Below are 16785 nucleotides of genomic sequence, written 5' to 3' on the forward strand. Positions count from 1 at the left end.
ACCTGATTAGGGGCACAAAGGCCCACTCAGAAAATCTGAAAACACGAAGTGCAAGAAAAAGTCTCAAGTGTAAAAGGAAGCACACAAAAATAAGTGCACCTTAATATGTAGCAAGAAAAGCGCTAGGCACATTGTAATTCATTTTGTAAAAGAGTGTCGGGAGCCAGGAACTTGCAGTGTGGGAGCAGTGGGAAAACTGCTGCCACCTATTTGAAGTCACCTTCACCTTCCCTCGAACAATGGATAGGGTATTATCTTAGGGTGGTGGAGGATGTAATAAAGCTCTCGGTGAGGTTGGGAAGGAGATGGTTGGAGGAAAGAATGAGACATCCCATGAGGTGGCAGTAGGAGCCTGTAGATTATTGGGAAGAAAAGTTGGTGGAGGTACCTTGGAGAGTGGAAGGATATGAGGCTCAGCCTAAGTGGCGTAGAAACATTTGGGACTCTAACTTAGAGGCCTGGATGGCTTTCTACAGTACCTTACCGCATGAGAGGGATGATCCTACCTACATGCCTTACCTGAGGAGGATTGGAATTGACTTCAACTGGGAGTGTTTTTATCACCAAAAAGGTGTCTTGGATCGGTTTTTTTCTTGCAAAGGCAACGCTTGCATTTTTATGGCACTAACTGGAAAACAATTGTTGGTATCATTGGATGGAAGCTGCGAAATGGTTGAGTTCTTGAAACCCTAGTTTATGTTGATGAAAATACAGAATGACATTACTGCCCTTTTATTATATCCATTCTGAAGTACTTGTTTACTACATACGCAGAACCAAAATGGAAAATGAAAAATTATGTTAGTATTGAGATGTTTGGCAGCACACAGCAGACTGTCCCCATGTGGTTGAAAGCCCCTTGAGGTTTGGAGAGGTTCCACTGTGTGAACTCTCTTAATTAATGAGTGAATTGAAACGGCAATAGAAAGGGTAACTACTCTCCAATAATTATTGTTATTCATCCTGATGGATATCCTTGTTTTTCTCTAGTGCTTCGTTTATCATCTGACTACCCTATGCAGTACTATTAGCTACATTTATCACTACAAGAAAACAGTTTCAACTTGCAATTCTAGTTTCTCAAAAATCTACTGTATAGATTGAAAGGAAAGGCAAGAATGTCCTCATACCAGAATGAAAGGCCCAAGAAGTAATCCTTGCGTACAACTGAGAGGGCAACAAGCTCAAAGATGAATAAAGCCAAGCAAACTAGATAAATGTGCGTCACATATGGATCAGCTGCCTTGGGAAGAAATGCTTTAATAAAGCTATGAGAGAACAACGCAATGGCAACAGCAGGAACAATCAGAAAAGCCCAATACTTGCTATCTAAAAATTGGTTTAGTTTTACAGCATGGGGATGTGCCCGAACTATTCTCCAAAATGAGACCTCATGAGATGGAACATGAATGGATATTGGACTCCTCTTGTCCTCTTTCTCAACTGATTGTCCTTCCCATAATATGCACTTGAACTGTTGCAGGCCAATCTGAAAAGGGGTTCCCTTATTTGTATGTTGATGCTTGTTACCATTTCTCTGCAGTCTACTTTGTTGATAACCAAATTTTGTTGAAAACTCATGAGACCTCAAAGTTTGTTCGTGATCAGATCTAGATGATGACTCACGGCTTGAAGTAAACAGTGAATCACGGGACAACTTGCTTCCACGTACGTAGGCACGCATCACAGCCCTATTTTCTTCCATGGGTCCCCCAACAAGTAGGCTTAAGGGGCGTTCAGCCTTTTTACCGACTTCCGAACTGCTATGAGATGAGTGATGCCCTTGAGTGCTGCTACTGTAAGATGACATGGTAGAATTTGAAGCTTGACTATGGGAAAGATGATGTTGAGATTCTACTTTAGGAGATCCACCAGCAGACTGAACACTTGATCGTTTCTCTTGCACTATTCCAGAATCAAATGTGTTAAGAATTCTCTCAACAATCTGGAAAATTTAGGACAAAGACCACTGAAAAGTCAGAAGAAACATCCCAAGAAAAAAATTAAGGACAAGGCAATGTGACACCTATTGTCAATCCAATCAGAGCATTAAAAAATTTTCAAGGATCAATTAGCAGGTTTCAGTGTCCTGCATAGATGTAACTTTTAAAGAAAACTCACTTTTCAGCATCATGGGTTAAATGCCAAGACATAAAAAAGGAAGAGATATAAGCAGTCCTACTTCATACCCTGTAATTGAACTGAAAGCAACTGTAATATGTCAATTCTGGTACCAAACCTTCTGTAAAATGAATCACACATGGCCTAACAGCAACCAACAAGCTGTAAAATGCTTCAAGAAAAGGCATGATGATAGTGATTGATCGGACCAGCCCATTCGCATTGCACCTGACTGGCCCAACTGGCCTCCTGCGTGGCCACTTGCGTCATGCCCATCTCCATGCCCGCATCCCTCGTGCCTCGCCTGCTGCGCCACCCAACTACCCCGTGTGTGCTCTGCCCCGCTTGCAGCTCTGCTCGCGCCTGCCCCACGTGCCAACACCTGCCTACTCGCGTGCTTGTGACCGTCCGCTGACTGTGCCTGCACCATTGTGTCTGGGCCCATCAGGCTCCGCCCTCTGCATCAACGATCATTGACCTGCTCTAGTGCCTCCATCCTATGCTGCATGTTCATAACACTAGCAATCCTTGCTCCCTTCGTCTGCAGCAACATTCCCCCCGGTATCACAGCAGCAAGCTTGATAGCCTTCAGCAGTGACGCGCAATGGAAACCTCTAGTCAGACGCCGGTGCATTCTATGAGTGCCCCCCAGTCAAACACCTTGCGCGTCGTCCTTTCTGAGAATTAGCTCCTTTTCGTCCATGCCACAGAGCTAGAGCTGAAAGAAACAACAATCTTTGGACAGGTCATACGACACTCTCCATCCAGGGCCCAACTTTGGGATTGGCTTCACTCCACGCTACGCATTGGCACAGCGCAGATTGTGGAGGCAGTTCTCATGGGTCAGGGAATCTTTATGGTTCAACTCACCTCTGCGGATGCAGCCCGTGAGCTAATGGATAGCTCACCTTATGCCTCCACGAAGGGGACATCTATATGGTTCCCTAGTATAGTGGCTTCAAAGTGGAGGAGTTTGTGCTCCACAACAGGTTTCCAGGACACCTGGTCACTCTTCTATTCCCCGGACTAGTGGTAGAGTATCAGCAGTTAGTGCAGGACTTTGGATGGCTTTTCGGCACAGTTCTTCCTCCCTCCTTTGCGGATGCAGTGACAACCACAAGAGTCCCGAAGGTACAGGTGGCTATGAAAGATACAAAGAATATACCCAAGTTTCTTGAGATTGAGGCAGGCAGACACTCTTTCAGGCAGCAGGTTATTGTGATAGGGCAGCCTGGCTAGTGCTTGCGATGCCATGACTTTGGACATCAGGAAGCACATTGCACGCGTTTCGGAGCCAAGGTAGCTCAGCCGACAAAACCGCAGGTGGATGCTGACAGCTTTACACGGGTCCAACGATGATAGAGAGGGCGACGGCAAGGGGGCCTCAGCCAGCCCCTTAGACACAATCACGGCAACAGAGAGCAAGGGGGTGTGGGCGATACGCCCCGGTCAGAACACCCTCCAGCACCCCCCCGCACGTCCCACCTAGCAAGATCACAGGCTTGCTTCACCCCCACCACCCACTGAGGTGTCATAGCTCACCCCACCTGAGATCCCCCGGCCCCCATGCTCCCCCCCTCTCATAGATCCCCCCCCCCAACCCCTCCCACAGCCTCCCCCGTTCTGGGGCCACTCGCCCCCCCTCACACCCGCCTCATACTTCCGATCACCCCACCACCCTCACTCCTCTTCCCCACCATCTCCCCCACCGATCAACCCCCCCGATCTTCACCCAATACATGTGTCCCCCCTCCCATCCAATCCCCCCCTTTCAGGGCAGAGGTAGAGATTACCGGGGTATGGCAAGGGAGAAGCGAGAGGCATGGGAGGTCTTCCTCCTCACACTAGGAGCATGTGATGCTTGGTGGGACCCAGCTTTCCACAGGAGGGAGAGGTCGATGGACTCCTCTTAGGGATACAGGTGGCTGGGCAGAGCTCTTTTGGAGTGGCTGAACCGGTTCTATGTGGGAGAGTGGGGGTGCTCTCGCGGAGGCCATGTAGGGCATTTGGCTGGCACCACTTTGTCTAATCATTGCCTAGTTCTCCTCACTCTTGATGCTCCGGCTTCAGCCCATGACACGCGATCCTGTCGGATCCCAAACTCGATCTAGAGGAGGGAGGTGATGAGGAGGGAGATTGAGTAGCTTTGGACTAGGGAGTGGGCCAAGATGGATCCGATCGTAGAGGAGGTTTCAGAGGCCTTAGCCGAGTCAAGCAAGATCTGCTAAGAGGCAGCCCTACAGGCTAGGCAGCAGAGTTGGGAGAAGGAGAGAGCACTCCAGCGAGACCTAGCAGCCACTCAAAGACTACTCTAGGAGGCGCCTCGGGATCCCACTCTCCACACGCAGGAGGTGTGTGCACGGGCAGCCCTCGCCGGCCTTGAGGACAGGCGCTCTAAGTTCTCCTTCCACACCTCAACAGCCTTTTGAGCACGGAAGGGAGATATGATGTCTAGGGAGTTTTTTCAGGTGCATTAGCCTTGCACCTCAGGAGATCAGATTTGCAGCCTTCATGATCAGTACGGGAGGATTCGCTCTAGTCGAGATGAGGTGATGGAGATTGCCACTGACTTCTACAGACAGCTTTTTCAGTAGGAGACAATCTCAGCCAGAGTACAATGATGTAGACAGTAGGTTTCGGATTGCATTCCGTCCCTTGTCACAAAGGAAATGGGACACTCCCTCCTAGACCCCTTCATAGAGAAGGAGCTAGCTGAGGCCTTTAATCCACAGGATGGGTAGAAATGCCCAGGAGAGGATGGTCTTTCTAAGGCCTTCTTCACTACCTACTGGGAGGTGGTGAAGGACCCCCTACTACTGGCCTTTCAAGAGATTTTCAGCTTAGGACGGATGCCAAGGAGTTTATCGGCAGGTCTTGTCAGTCTCTTGCCCAAAGGGGTAGATCAATTGGAGCTGTCCCAGTGGAGACCGATCACCTTGTTGTCAGTGGCCTATAAGGCCTTAACCAAGAAGATCGCGAGTCGACTCCACCCCGTGCTTCCAAATACCATTCTTGATACCCAGACAACATCCTAGACAATGTCTTCACTTTTTTCGAGGTGATAGAGTGGGCTCAACACAGTAGTCAGGGATTGGCAGTACTCCTGGATTTCGAGAGAAGGCCTATGACAGGGTTGACTGGGACTTCTTAGAGGGCACCATGGCGAGGTTGGGCTTCCCCCAAGCATGGATTTGAGGGGTTTCGGCACTTTACAAATCGGCCACTAGCAAGGTTTCCATTGGTGGCAAGAGGGGGGAGGAATTTTGGCTAGAGAGATCTATCCGTCAAGGCTGCCCTCTTGCCCTGTATCTGTTCATACTCTTTGCGGAGGCGATGTTCTACTTTCTCCGCTCACAAGTGAGTGGGCTAGGTGGCCTTCGACTTCCGGTGAGAGAAGAGACTGAGTTATTGGACTCAGAGTATGCAAATGATACCGCTCTTTATGTAGAGGATGATGAGCTGATGTTGGAGAGAGTGAGACTAGCTCTGGAGGTATTTTGCACTGCAGCTGGAGTGAAAAACAACTGGCGAAAGTCGGTTGATTTTCTTATAGATCCAGACTCTAGCACGGAGTGGGGTGTCCACTTGGGGTTCAGATGGGTGAGTAGGAGACAGACCGTCTGATATCTAGGGTTCCAGGTGGAACTCCCATCACTCCTGCCCAGCAGTTTCTTCCAATTCTCGACTTTATTAGGTGGAAGTTGACCTATTGGAGCATTGTCTGCCTTTCTTTAGTAGGCCAAGCCCTGGTGGTCAACCAAGTCCTCCTAGAGACGTCTTGGTACATCGCCTCTTGTTGGTGTTTCTCCTCGTCTTGTGCAGTTCAACTTCGCCACCTAGTGCAGAATTTTCTCTGGATTGGCTCAGACAGTTTCAGGGATTCCTGGGCCAAGGTGGCATGGGCAACCATCCTCCAGCATCGGTCTGAGGGAGGGCTTGGAATCATCTGCCCAGAGTTCCAAAGCCTGGCCCTTTTGGGCAAGCTAGTTGTTCGTGGTCTCACACCAAGTGGACAAACTTGCAAGATCCTTTTGCAAGAGGGTCTCCAGGAGTGCTTGGCGATGGTTGGAGGCCATCCTTGAGATGGACCTTCATGGCTGCCGAGATCATGCAACCTAGATCTTCCTTCCTCTGCAGCTTACTTTGACTATGGCAGGGCCTTCGCAAGGCCCTAATTTAGAGGCCTCCAGGATGTCACGAGGAGATAGACCGCCAGCCGGTGGTCTGGAACCCCCAAGTCAGAGATCACGATAGGATACGGATAGGTGAGTGCTCCCACCTTGAGTGGGCTGGCTGGGAGGCTCGCCTTGCTCATACTATTAGGACGTGGCGGGAGGTGTACAATATGGCGGATTAGGAGGTGTTGCAGCAGGCATTAGGATGTCAGTGAGGAGCCGAGGTGAGGAGGAGGGAGATTGACTCAGCAATCTCTCAGGAGTGGCTAGATCCCCCGATCCGAGAGCCGGTGGAGCCTGGGGAGGTGTGGGCTGCTAGATTCTCACCAGCAGGTATCCCGTTACAAGTGGCAAGTAGAGTGGGCGGTGCCCCCTATGAGACTTTTTTCACCGTGCAAGATGGGGGGGTGTCTGGTTCTTGATAGAGGGCAGCAATATGAGGAGATTTTTGTCCTTTCTTGGAGAAGGATTCGTGATGCTAGGAGGCATATTCCACGTTGGATTCCATGAGGAACTATTTATTTGCCGAGGCTCGTACACAAGGTGGATTCCTTGTGTGAGAAACTGACGGGGACGCCTGTCCTTTTCAGGCGTCATATTAATTTTATGTGCACATGGATGATTCCATAGCGGGTGTTTCCGTAAAATACATATTAAATTAATAAACGTTTACGAGTTTAGAGTGCGCACTCGAATTAAATTAAGGTCAGGACATAGTTCCAACCTATTTTATTATTTTTTAGCTGAAGATTGCTAGGTATGCACTTTTGTTGGGTTGAGGCATATTCCACAGTGGATTCTATGAGGAACTATTTATTTGCCGGGGCTTGTACACAAGGTGGATTCCTTGTGCGAGAAACTGACGGGGACACCTGCCTTTTTGAGCATCAGATTGATTTAATGTGCACATGGGTGATTCCATAGTAGGTGATTCCGTAAAATACATATTAAATTAATAGTCGTTTATGAGTTTAGAGTGTGCACTCGAATTAAATTAAGGTTAGGACAGAGTTCCAACCTATTTAATTATTTTGTAGCTGAAGACTGCTAGGTATTCACTTTTGTTGGATTTTATTATTTTCTATCAATTGTGAATACTTCAGTTGATGTGTAGAGCAAGCGGCGATGGCGTTGGGTAGCACCGAGCGATGGCATGAATCCAAATGCCTAGAAGAATTGCTATTTTAGATGGGCGCGCGCCTTATCACTAAAGGCGTGGCGCCAATATTTATTTAAGCGTGCTTATCTATTGAAGTGCTTGACAAAGCATTTATTATCTTGTATGCGCATAGGCACTCGGTTAAATATTTCATTATTTAATATTTGTATTTGGGCACAGTCCGACTTTTGGATGCCCAAACACCTTACTTTATATTTGGGCAAACGCAAACGTAAAAGCAAAAGCATGCTATTTGTAAAGTGGACTATTTTTGGGCTTGAAGATAAATAAATATATAAATACATGCCTTGTGAAGCGCTAACACAAGGCATGGGGGGAGATTGCACCCAATTCATCTTTTTGTCTCATGTCTTGTAAATTTTCTTTTGCTTTGTACTTGAAATTATGAAGGTTTGTAGAGTTCTTTGTTCTTGGGGACTTTCTGGCATTCACTACATACACATACAGCATTCGTCCTACGCACCAATTCGTGTAGTCGACAGACTCTAGGGGAAGACCTAGCGAGCAACTGGTGGACCCTAATGTGCCCTGCCTTGGAAGGAGTTACGAGAGTGGTGCCTTTGGATATGGGAGAGCAGGCCACTTGATGAGCTGGAGTGGAATCTTGGACAGTGGCTATGGCCGGCCACCACTGCGGTTGCCAAGAAGCCTCTGAGGTTCTTGGAGTACACAACCAGGATTGGTAGACATGTATTGATGCAGGAGGACATGGATTGGGCGCCTTCACGCAGTAGATACTAGGCGGAGCATAGCATCACGGATGTCTTCCGTCGGACCTTCTAGCGTCACCTTTGGGACAACTGGAGACCGAGGAGGGTGTCGTATTTCCTTTGGCTTTTGGCACATGGGGGTTTGGCTGTTAGGAGTGGTTGGCTCAGATGTAGCAGGATGGAGGTTGTAAGCACTGCCCACAACAGCTCTTGGAAACTCCAAAGCACTGCTTTTGGTCTTGCAAGGTGGCACAGCTCATGTGGAGAGGATCCTGCCGTATTCTCTGCCATGTAGCACCTAGCCTTGGCTGTACCTCGTGGGGGGCTTTTTGCTGGCAAGTAGTTAGCTAGGACCGTCACCTTTTGTATGAGGCCGGGATGCAAGACACGATCTTTCTTATGGAGATTGGGTCTTGTGCAATGGTCGGCTTGGAGGCTCTACCCAGCCGCCAAGTATTGGAGCCCACAACAGAGCGCTCAAAGGTATGGGAGATCATAGGGAGTCTTACAAGATGGCACATTTGAAAGGCATGCTGTGTGGTTTTTGGCGGGGAGTGCCTTTCAATATATGCGACTTTGGCAGAGCTGTAGACCAGGCGCAGGGCGAGTCTTGTGCTCATCAGGAGCTTCGTTTTCACTTTCTGCTCACTTGGGGCGGCCATGACCTGTTCTTCACAATGCAGACGGGCAGCCCCAAATGGCGATACATCCCCCCTCCATGGCTTCTTGTCCCCATCCCTCCCAAACCGCCGTGAGAGGCTTTTATACATGATGTACTTGTGATTTGCATCAACTCCAAATAGTCTGTTGAGCATGCACACTTCATTGTAATCAGCCTTCTGAGTAATATAATTAGCCACATTTTACTTGCAAGAAAAAATGATGATAGTGATTGGAAGACATTCAACCTCCTCAAATACCAGGTATCAGGATCTTTACAAACCTCCTTAAGTCTGACTCTCAACAGCACTATCTTGCTTTAACGCAGCATATTTTTTGGTTAGTAAGACAGTCAATTATTGAAATTCTCAAAGACTTGACTTAGTACTTGTATCAAATGCATTGTTTTACCCTTGAAAAGTGAAATTCTGTTGAACGGCCCCCTAACTTATGCTTGAGGAATTGTCTAGTACAAAGGCTAATAGAGTAACCAGTCCAGTAGTCTATAATGACAGACAAAATGGGAAAACTTTAAATGGAAGATAGTGTCAGAACCAAGTGTCTTATCAGGCCTCATGATACCTAATCAGGAGCTTTGAATCACCACCATACAATATCTGCTATCTGCATCTCAGAGTGTGACTGATGTCTACCCAAATATGGGTGAAAATCTGAAAAGCATTGATATGTAATTGATCTATAGCAACACTGCAGCACACTGTCCAATATATATACCAATAAACTGATGCTGCTACTACGCTACCATCTATGAAAGCGTCCTGCATTCCTCTCCATGTGAGGAAAGTTAGAATTGGGGATGACTCTAAAACCCTGATCCAATTAATGAAAAGCTATCTCCCATGGAAGTCCTTGTATTTACAAGCACGTCCTCTGTCTGTGACTTCTATACCCAATGCTTCTCCTCCCCAAGACATCCAACCCTACCAACCACCCTGAACTCACCCACACCTCCCTGCACACAGACCGACACCCCCCCCCCCCCCCCCCCCCCCCCCCGTTTCTTTCGGCCTCCAAGTGCCCTAAAAGACTAGTCTGAGGGCTCTCCTCCAGACCTTCTAGACTCTGTTGCAGTCCCAAAATCAATCCTCCAAGCCTCCTTTCTTGCACCGCACATTGAATAAGCCACTGGAAAAGTTTGTATGCAGTCAGCCTTACAAATCTGTCGGAAGTGGATGAAAAATGCTGCCTGAACCAAGGTTGAGCAGCTGCAAAGACCATCCTAGTCCTGCTCAGCTGAATCCTCCTCCCCAAACCTAGGTGTGTACTTGAAGAAAGAAATATCGAAAGCCTTTCCTTGAGAGGGATCTCTCCTGACTCACTTTCTTGGATGCCAATCAACTCCCTGTAAGGGTCTTCTGCGATATGCCAAATTCTCGAGCCATTTTCCATACAAACAAGTTGGAATTGAGTCAATGTACCACTTTCAATCACAGAAAGTTACCACACGGATCCTGTGTTGTATGCAGCAAGCTTATTTTATCAAGTCTACCTTATCCCTCCTATGTCCACCATCCTGATTCATCCCCAAAGTTGAAGCGTCCTGGAGTGTGAATAGCTATCACAATAGCAATACATTCCCTCTACAGAAGAAAGCTGACTGAGTCTACAGTAGGAAAGTCAGTCCTCAACTCCCTCTACAGAAGAAAGCTGACTGAGTCTACAGTAGGAAAGTCAGTCCTCAACTCATTTGTAACTCCCTCATGGATAGACTACATAATCACTTGAACTCCTAGAAACCCCCATAATCTCTGCCTATAAATGCAAGAACCACTCTTCAACGGCTAGCAACCTTTGTGAAAATCTCCCATGAGAAAGCTCAGATATCCATCCTACCATGTGCCCAGTTTGTGGGGAGTACAAAATCTCTGTACAGAGCCTAGAAAGGGTCTCTGCAGTGGAGACACCTTGAAGGTCAATGGTATGCTCCATCTTGCAGCCCAAATGAATCAAGCAATAATGCTAGCAACTAGCTCCAATCTGTGATAATCCCTCCAAGTTGTCATGATGAATTTAGCCTTTGCTTGGTACTGACATGCTAGAAATGGTCTCTCTTAATGAATTCTGATATGAACAAGTAAGAAACGTGTGTTGTTGGAACATGAGTTTTCCAAATTGGGCCCAAGAATCAGAAAGAAATACAACATTTCAAGGCAGAATAGACCTTTAGAATTTTACAAGGACACGGTTTATAGATAGCTGAATTGAGGGCATCAATTCTGAAAATCCCTTGGACTTTTCTTTTTTTTGACTCTCTTTTTAAGAGAAGAGAAAAAATTCTATTGATAAGGCTCCTTGGAATCCCAAGACAAAGTGCAAAATACAAAGTGGTTGTGTATGGGACTTCCATACCAAAGAGTCTGTAACAAGGGGAAGTCTATTACAGAGCTTGAATGAATAACCAGTTGGGTGGTCTATTATGCCAGACCATGTTGGCCTGGAAAATGAAGTGCCAGAATCCCATGTCTTTAATCACTTTCACTCTTTAAGCTCTATTGCATCTATGTATTCCATACCTTGGAATGTGTGCGTCAGCTGAATTGCTGGTCTGATGGATAAGGCGGTCGTTATTTAGCTCTGATTTGCATCCTTTGCAACATATAGAGATTTCCCTTTCTCTTATCGATGTATCTTTGTCATGAGCAGCACAAGCATCTAATTCAGAGTGCATATCCATCATTGACCAGGCAAGAACATCCTCCTTTTTTTTCAAAGGGAGGAAGTTCTTATTAATGACAGATAGGAGGAGAACCCACCTAAATTACATTACAAAGTACAAGATGGCCCTGTAAGGGCTTGCTAAGTGCATCATAAATACATGGTTGAGTGGATGACCAATCCGATGGTCTGTAATGCCAAACCCATGTGTGGTGCTAAGTGAAGGTGCCAAAGTCCCATGTCCACATAAAAGCATCTCTCCTCTTCATCCGTTCAGAGTCACCCTGCAGCCTCACCCATCTCCCATAGGAAGTGTGAAGAATCTCTGTGTAGATGGTGCCTCTTGGTTTCCTCTTACTTTCTGCATCTCATGAATTACTAGAGCGCTCTCGGAATAGAGCTGGGTACCAACTGCCAAAGCCTTATGAGATGAACGCTTCTGAACCTGAAACTACAATCTAATCTCCTCCAAAAATCTACCAAGAAAGGTCTTAAGATACCCTCTCTATGCCAGTGGTAAATGGCTCTTTGCTCTGTTCTGATTCTACTCATTTGTATCCTCCTCCCCAACTTGGTTTGTATTGCATATATCTAGAGATGATCTTTGTCATTGTGATACAATCTTAAACTTCTTCAGAGACTGATGTAGGTTCTCTCATCTCATAATATCACACTATGTTCCATATTTACACATCTCTAGACACGCTCCTCTGCCCTTTTTGATGTAATCCTAAACACCTTCAGAAACCCTAATCCATCTTGCCCATATTCTGATTACACCACATGTCTTTATCCCTAAATGTTCTGAAAGTATCCTAGCTAGGTTATGGGTGGAGGTCAGGATATTGATGCATAACTCTCCTACTCTACATTACATTTGGTTAAGCACATAGTTAATGGGTGGATCTATGCATATTGATCCATCATTTTGTATGAAGCTAGACTATAAACGAAGTATCCACCATGTTTTAGCGTTTTTGACGTTTTTTGAATCCACCTATTAGTATTTGCTTGGGTATGAGCCTTCCATACACAATCATGGACCGCATGAAGCACTAGAGGTCGGGAAGAGTGTGTTTTTTCCAGTGAGGAACTAGCAGATACACTACAAATTTGACATAAGGAAAAGAGAAATCTTTAATATAGTATGCTACTTTGCACTTGCTCACTCGTATTATGTATTACAGGGGAAGTCACTCAATGCCTGTATAGGAGAATATTATGCACTTTGCAAGCATGGGAGAAACACTCCTAGTAGGGAACTTTAATGCAGAGATTTAGGACAAGTGATTGTGCTTTTCAGAAGTCAACTAACAGATATAGTACAAATATTATGTAAGGCAAAGAGATCTTCATTGCAATATGTTACTTTGCACTCCTACTGGGGGACTTTAATGCATGCACTGGCAACTTACATGTCTATGATGCAAATGAGCCTATATATAGAGAGCTTCCACTAGAAGAGACATATGCAAAGAACCTCATAGGATAGAGGAGATTTGGACCCATTGACTTTGGGAAGTGCACATAGACTCGTGATTTACAAGGTCCTGGCAAGATGGACTGATTCAGGGGTTCTTACTTGCTAGAACAATAGAGAGGTGCTAGCATTGTTGGCTACCTTATAGGATCACCCGCTTTAATCGTGAACATCTAGAGTTTTCATATTTCTGATGGACTTACTGGGATTACACCAAAAAATGCATATTTAACTTTTTCAGTGGCATACCAAGGGAAGAGACAAACTAGGGCCTCGTATACAAGCAGAAGACCAAGGTCTTTGTTTACAAGGAAGACCTCTAGAATGTACAATGGGGCAGTGTGGGTTGGACTACGAAATATGGATCCTAATGGTTTCCTAGACAAACTCATGTTGAGAATCCAAGGATAGTTCACTAGAATCCACTCTCAAATGATATTAATCCAACATTAGTACATAGCATGGAGTCAAGATGTAGTCATCAGTGATGCAGTTGGAAAGGGACAGTTCAATCAAGTAAAAAGGAGGTGGAGTGAATCTTGTCAACGTCCTATCACTTTAGGAGTCAGCCACGACCTAGGGTATTGCCAATGAGAGTTTTCTTGAGCCAAAAACTCATGTATATGATGCCTAATTAAGAGGCCAAGATTAATGAACAAGTGTACGTGTACTTTCAATTAGCCTCTCTTCTCTTCAAGATGAAATTTATTCATGTCAATCTTGATTAGCCTCTACTCTTTCAACATAAAATCAGAGCCAAAACTTGGCCAAAAGCATCCTAGCAACTCAAATCGCTCATAGGCATTGCAAAAGTTGAGCTTCTACCTCCATGGCCATGTCTACATAGTCATACCCCTTCTCACATATCAAGATGGTTCTCTCTACTCATATATCCAATTATAGATATCTCCAGCTCAGATTATAGCATACACCAAGGGCTTATTCATACGCTAGGGCTATTTAGAGGTCTAACGATCATTAGGACTCTCCATCCAAAACCAAAACTTTCTTTCTAGCCATAGCGAACAACATCAAGGTCTGATAAATCACCTCTAGCAAGCAATAGAGACAACTATTTTGGTGGCTGAATAGCTCAACTTGAAGCTCTCATCAAGTCACTTCAACCCTAACAGTGGCAGAAAAAATTGCACACTCACGCAGCATCAATTGCAGAATATCCTCTGAAGGCAATGAATAGGTGAAACCTAGGCTGTACAATGGTGCAGCCAGTACAGATGAAATCTTCTAAAGCCCTCTGAGAGGCAGCAAGGCTGGTACCCAAGGTACCTTCGACTGAAAGGGAAGCCTCAGAAATACTTTCCACCAGCTGCAATCAGTCCTCTATCAGAGGGTGGTTGAGCTGCAAGAGCAACCTCCATAGCTTATGAGGTTGCAACTTAAGGTTTGTCCTTTTTTCTTAATCTAGGGTTTCAATAATGACTTGTATATTTGAAAAGGAAAGCTAATTCTTGTGTTTCAAGCATCATATCCATTATATCAAGTAAACAAGCTTTCCACCAAGCACCACTTGTCATTGAAATCTCATCTTCTTCAAATACACATGCTAATGTTGAAATCATTGACAGGCCTTGCTTAATACAACAATGTACCAATCACAATCCAAAGCAAGAAGAGCAAGAAGTGCAATCCCCAGACAAATCAGCAAGTCAAGAAAGATGGCGAAGCCCAGGAAGCATAGTTACTTGGAATGGGGAACGGGAACGGGAACGGGACCCCCTGGAACGGGGGGAACGTCCAAGGTGGGGGAACGGGAACGGGGGGAACGGCACGTCTTAAGTGCCCCAAATATGCCCTGCATTACCAAATTGCCCCAAAGAATGTCCCTCTAATTGCCCCAATACCCCTCAATGTTCCAAATTGACTCGAATGTCCCAAAATTGACTCGATTACCCCCATAGCTCCAAATTGCTTTGAATTGCCCCAATTATTCTAGTTTCCCTTGAAATTAGACAATATAAATGGATGATTACCTTGGAATTGAGAATAGGCTGAAATTTGATTGTGATTTGCAAGAGTTCATAATGCATCAAATTTGAACTTTGCATGGACTCCTGATTGGCTTGTGGGTTGTCTTGACACTTTGAATATTCAAGAGAGAGAGAGAGAGAGAGAGAGAGAGAGAGAGAGAGAGAGAGAGAGAGAGAGAGAGATTAGTGTGGAGAGAGAGAGAGAGAGATTAGTGTGGAGAGAGAGAGAGAGAGAGAGAGAGAGAGAGAGAGAGAGACGGATCTAGCTGAGAGAGGAGAGAATAATCGAGAGCGATGGAGCCCCCGTCCCCGTCGCCTGAGCCCCCGTCGTTGGCCTGCGTCCCTGTCGTCCGTGCCCTCGTCGCCTGAGCCTCTCGGCCCCCGTCGCCTAGGCCCCCGTCGTTTTGGTCTGCGTCCCCGTCGTCCGTGCCCTCGTCGCCTGAGCTCCTCAGCCCGCGTCGCCTGGGCCCCCGTCGTCCGTCAGAGGCTCCGTCGTCTGCGCCTCCATCGCCTGAGCTCCCGTCCTCTGCCCGCGTTCCGTCAGTTGCTGTCGACAGCTGCTCGTCTGAGACCGCAGTTGTCCTGTCCGCCCCCTGCCCTACGCCTGCTGCCCGTGGGTGCCTGCTCTCTGCATCTTGCGGTGCCGTGACAGGGAAAGGGAACCCTAATCTGGCAGCACGTGACTGCAACCCTGCTCGCTTCCGAGATCTGATCTGCTCTTGTACAGAGAGAGAGAGTGAGAGAGGGAGAGAGAGAGAAGAGAGAGAGAGAGAGAGAGAGAGAGCCCTCCGGGACTTGCACAGAGCGAAAAAGAGAGAGAGTGAGGGAGCGAGCGAAAGCGAGAAGACAGCAGTATGGCTGGCCTGGATATGGATTTTCTCGACCGGACGGTGGCAGCCCTTGGCCCTGATTCCGATACAGAGGAGCCGGAGGATATGGTGCCATGCACGGAGGAGCCGCCTCCGGGTTCTGAATTGCCACCTGCAGGCAAACGCTCCAAGCACACTTCAGACGAGCCAATGGGTCCTCAGGACCGTTCCTATGCGCAGGTTGCCTCTGAGCCTGTGGATTCGCAGGAAATTGACTGGGAACATCTGCTGGACTTTGCCAATACTCTGCTTGGCGATTATGTCCAGCATAACAATGATACTTTCTCTGCTGCGGCTGCGGATGATGTGCTGGAAGCCACGGTGGACCCAAAATCAGTCTTGCGGTCCTTCTCGGTGTTTTACGACCGTGCAGTTATACTTTTTTTCACCGGTAGGATCCCAGTGCTCTCACATATTCGCCAATGGATGCACCATTTACTGCAAGGGGAATGTGTTGAGGAGATATTCCTTGGACCTCGCGGTTTTTATGAGGTGCTGTTGAAATCGGAATCGCATCGAGCTGAGCTCCTGTCCAAGTTGCCACTATTCTTTGATCGCCGCTTAGTCCATGTGGTACCATGGCGCCCTATGGCTGACTTCCAGCGTCTGCTTCAACGAGAATGCCCGGTGTGGGTGGAAGTGGAAAACTGTCCAGCGGTATACTGGCCATTGTTGAAGGACGCGATGGCGGTTGTGGGCACAGTGCTGGTTCCCCCGAGCCTCAGGGCCATGAACCGAAACCGTTTATGCATGCTATGGGATACGGCCAGGAAAAGGCCTGCGTGGCTTCGCCTCAATTGTTCAGGCATGCATCCTTTGCATTTTCGCCTGAAATGGGGCAATTTTGCCGGACATTGCTTTTCATGTGGTAAACTAGGGCATTTTGTGGCCGAATGCCCGGAACGGCAACCGTCTTCTGAGGAGGC

The 16785-nt window shown here is 46.9% G+C and overlaps 1 protein-coding gene and 1 long non-coding RNA gene across 3 annotated transcripts in view; one reads left to right on the forward strand and one right to left on the reverse strand.

Annotated features, from left to right (window-relative positions):
• The window catches only part of LOC148025418 (uncharacterized), a 217863-nt gene that overhangs the window by 114816 nt on the left and 86262 nt on the right, over nucleotides 1–16785 (reverse strand). For both annotated transcript variants that reach the window (XM_087692546.1, XM_087692547.1), the window contains one exon: nucleotides 1131–1945. In XM_087692546.1, coding sequence (XP_087548672.1) covers nucleotides 1131–1945 — 815 coding nt within the window. The remainder of the gene's footprint in view (nucleotides 1–1130; nucleotides 1946–16785) is intronic.
• Nucleotides 1–16785, forward strand: part of LOC148025419 (uncharacterized) — a 142683-nt gene that overhangs the window by 114330 nt on the left and 11568 nt on the right. The window lies entirely within an intron of this gene.

Source organism: Lygodium microphyllum, chromosome 14 (assembly GCF_053477565.2).
Source record: "Lygodium microphyllum isolate KBCC chromosome 14, Lygodium_microphyllum_v1.1.10, whole genome shotgun sequence".
NCBI lineage: Eukaryota > Viridiplantae > Streptophyta > Polypodiopsida > Schizaeales > Lygodiaceae > Lygodium > Lygodium microphyllum.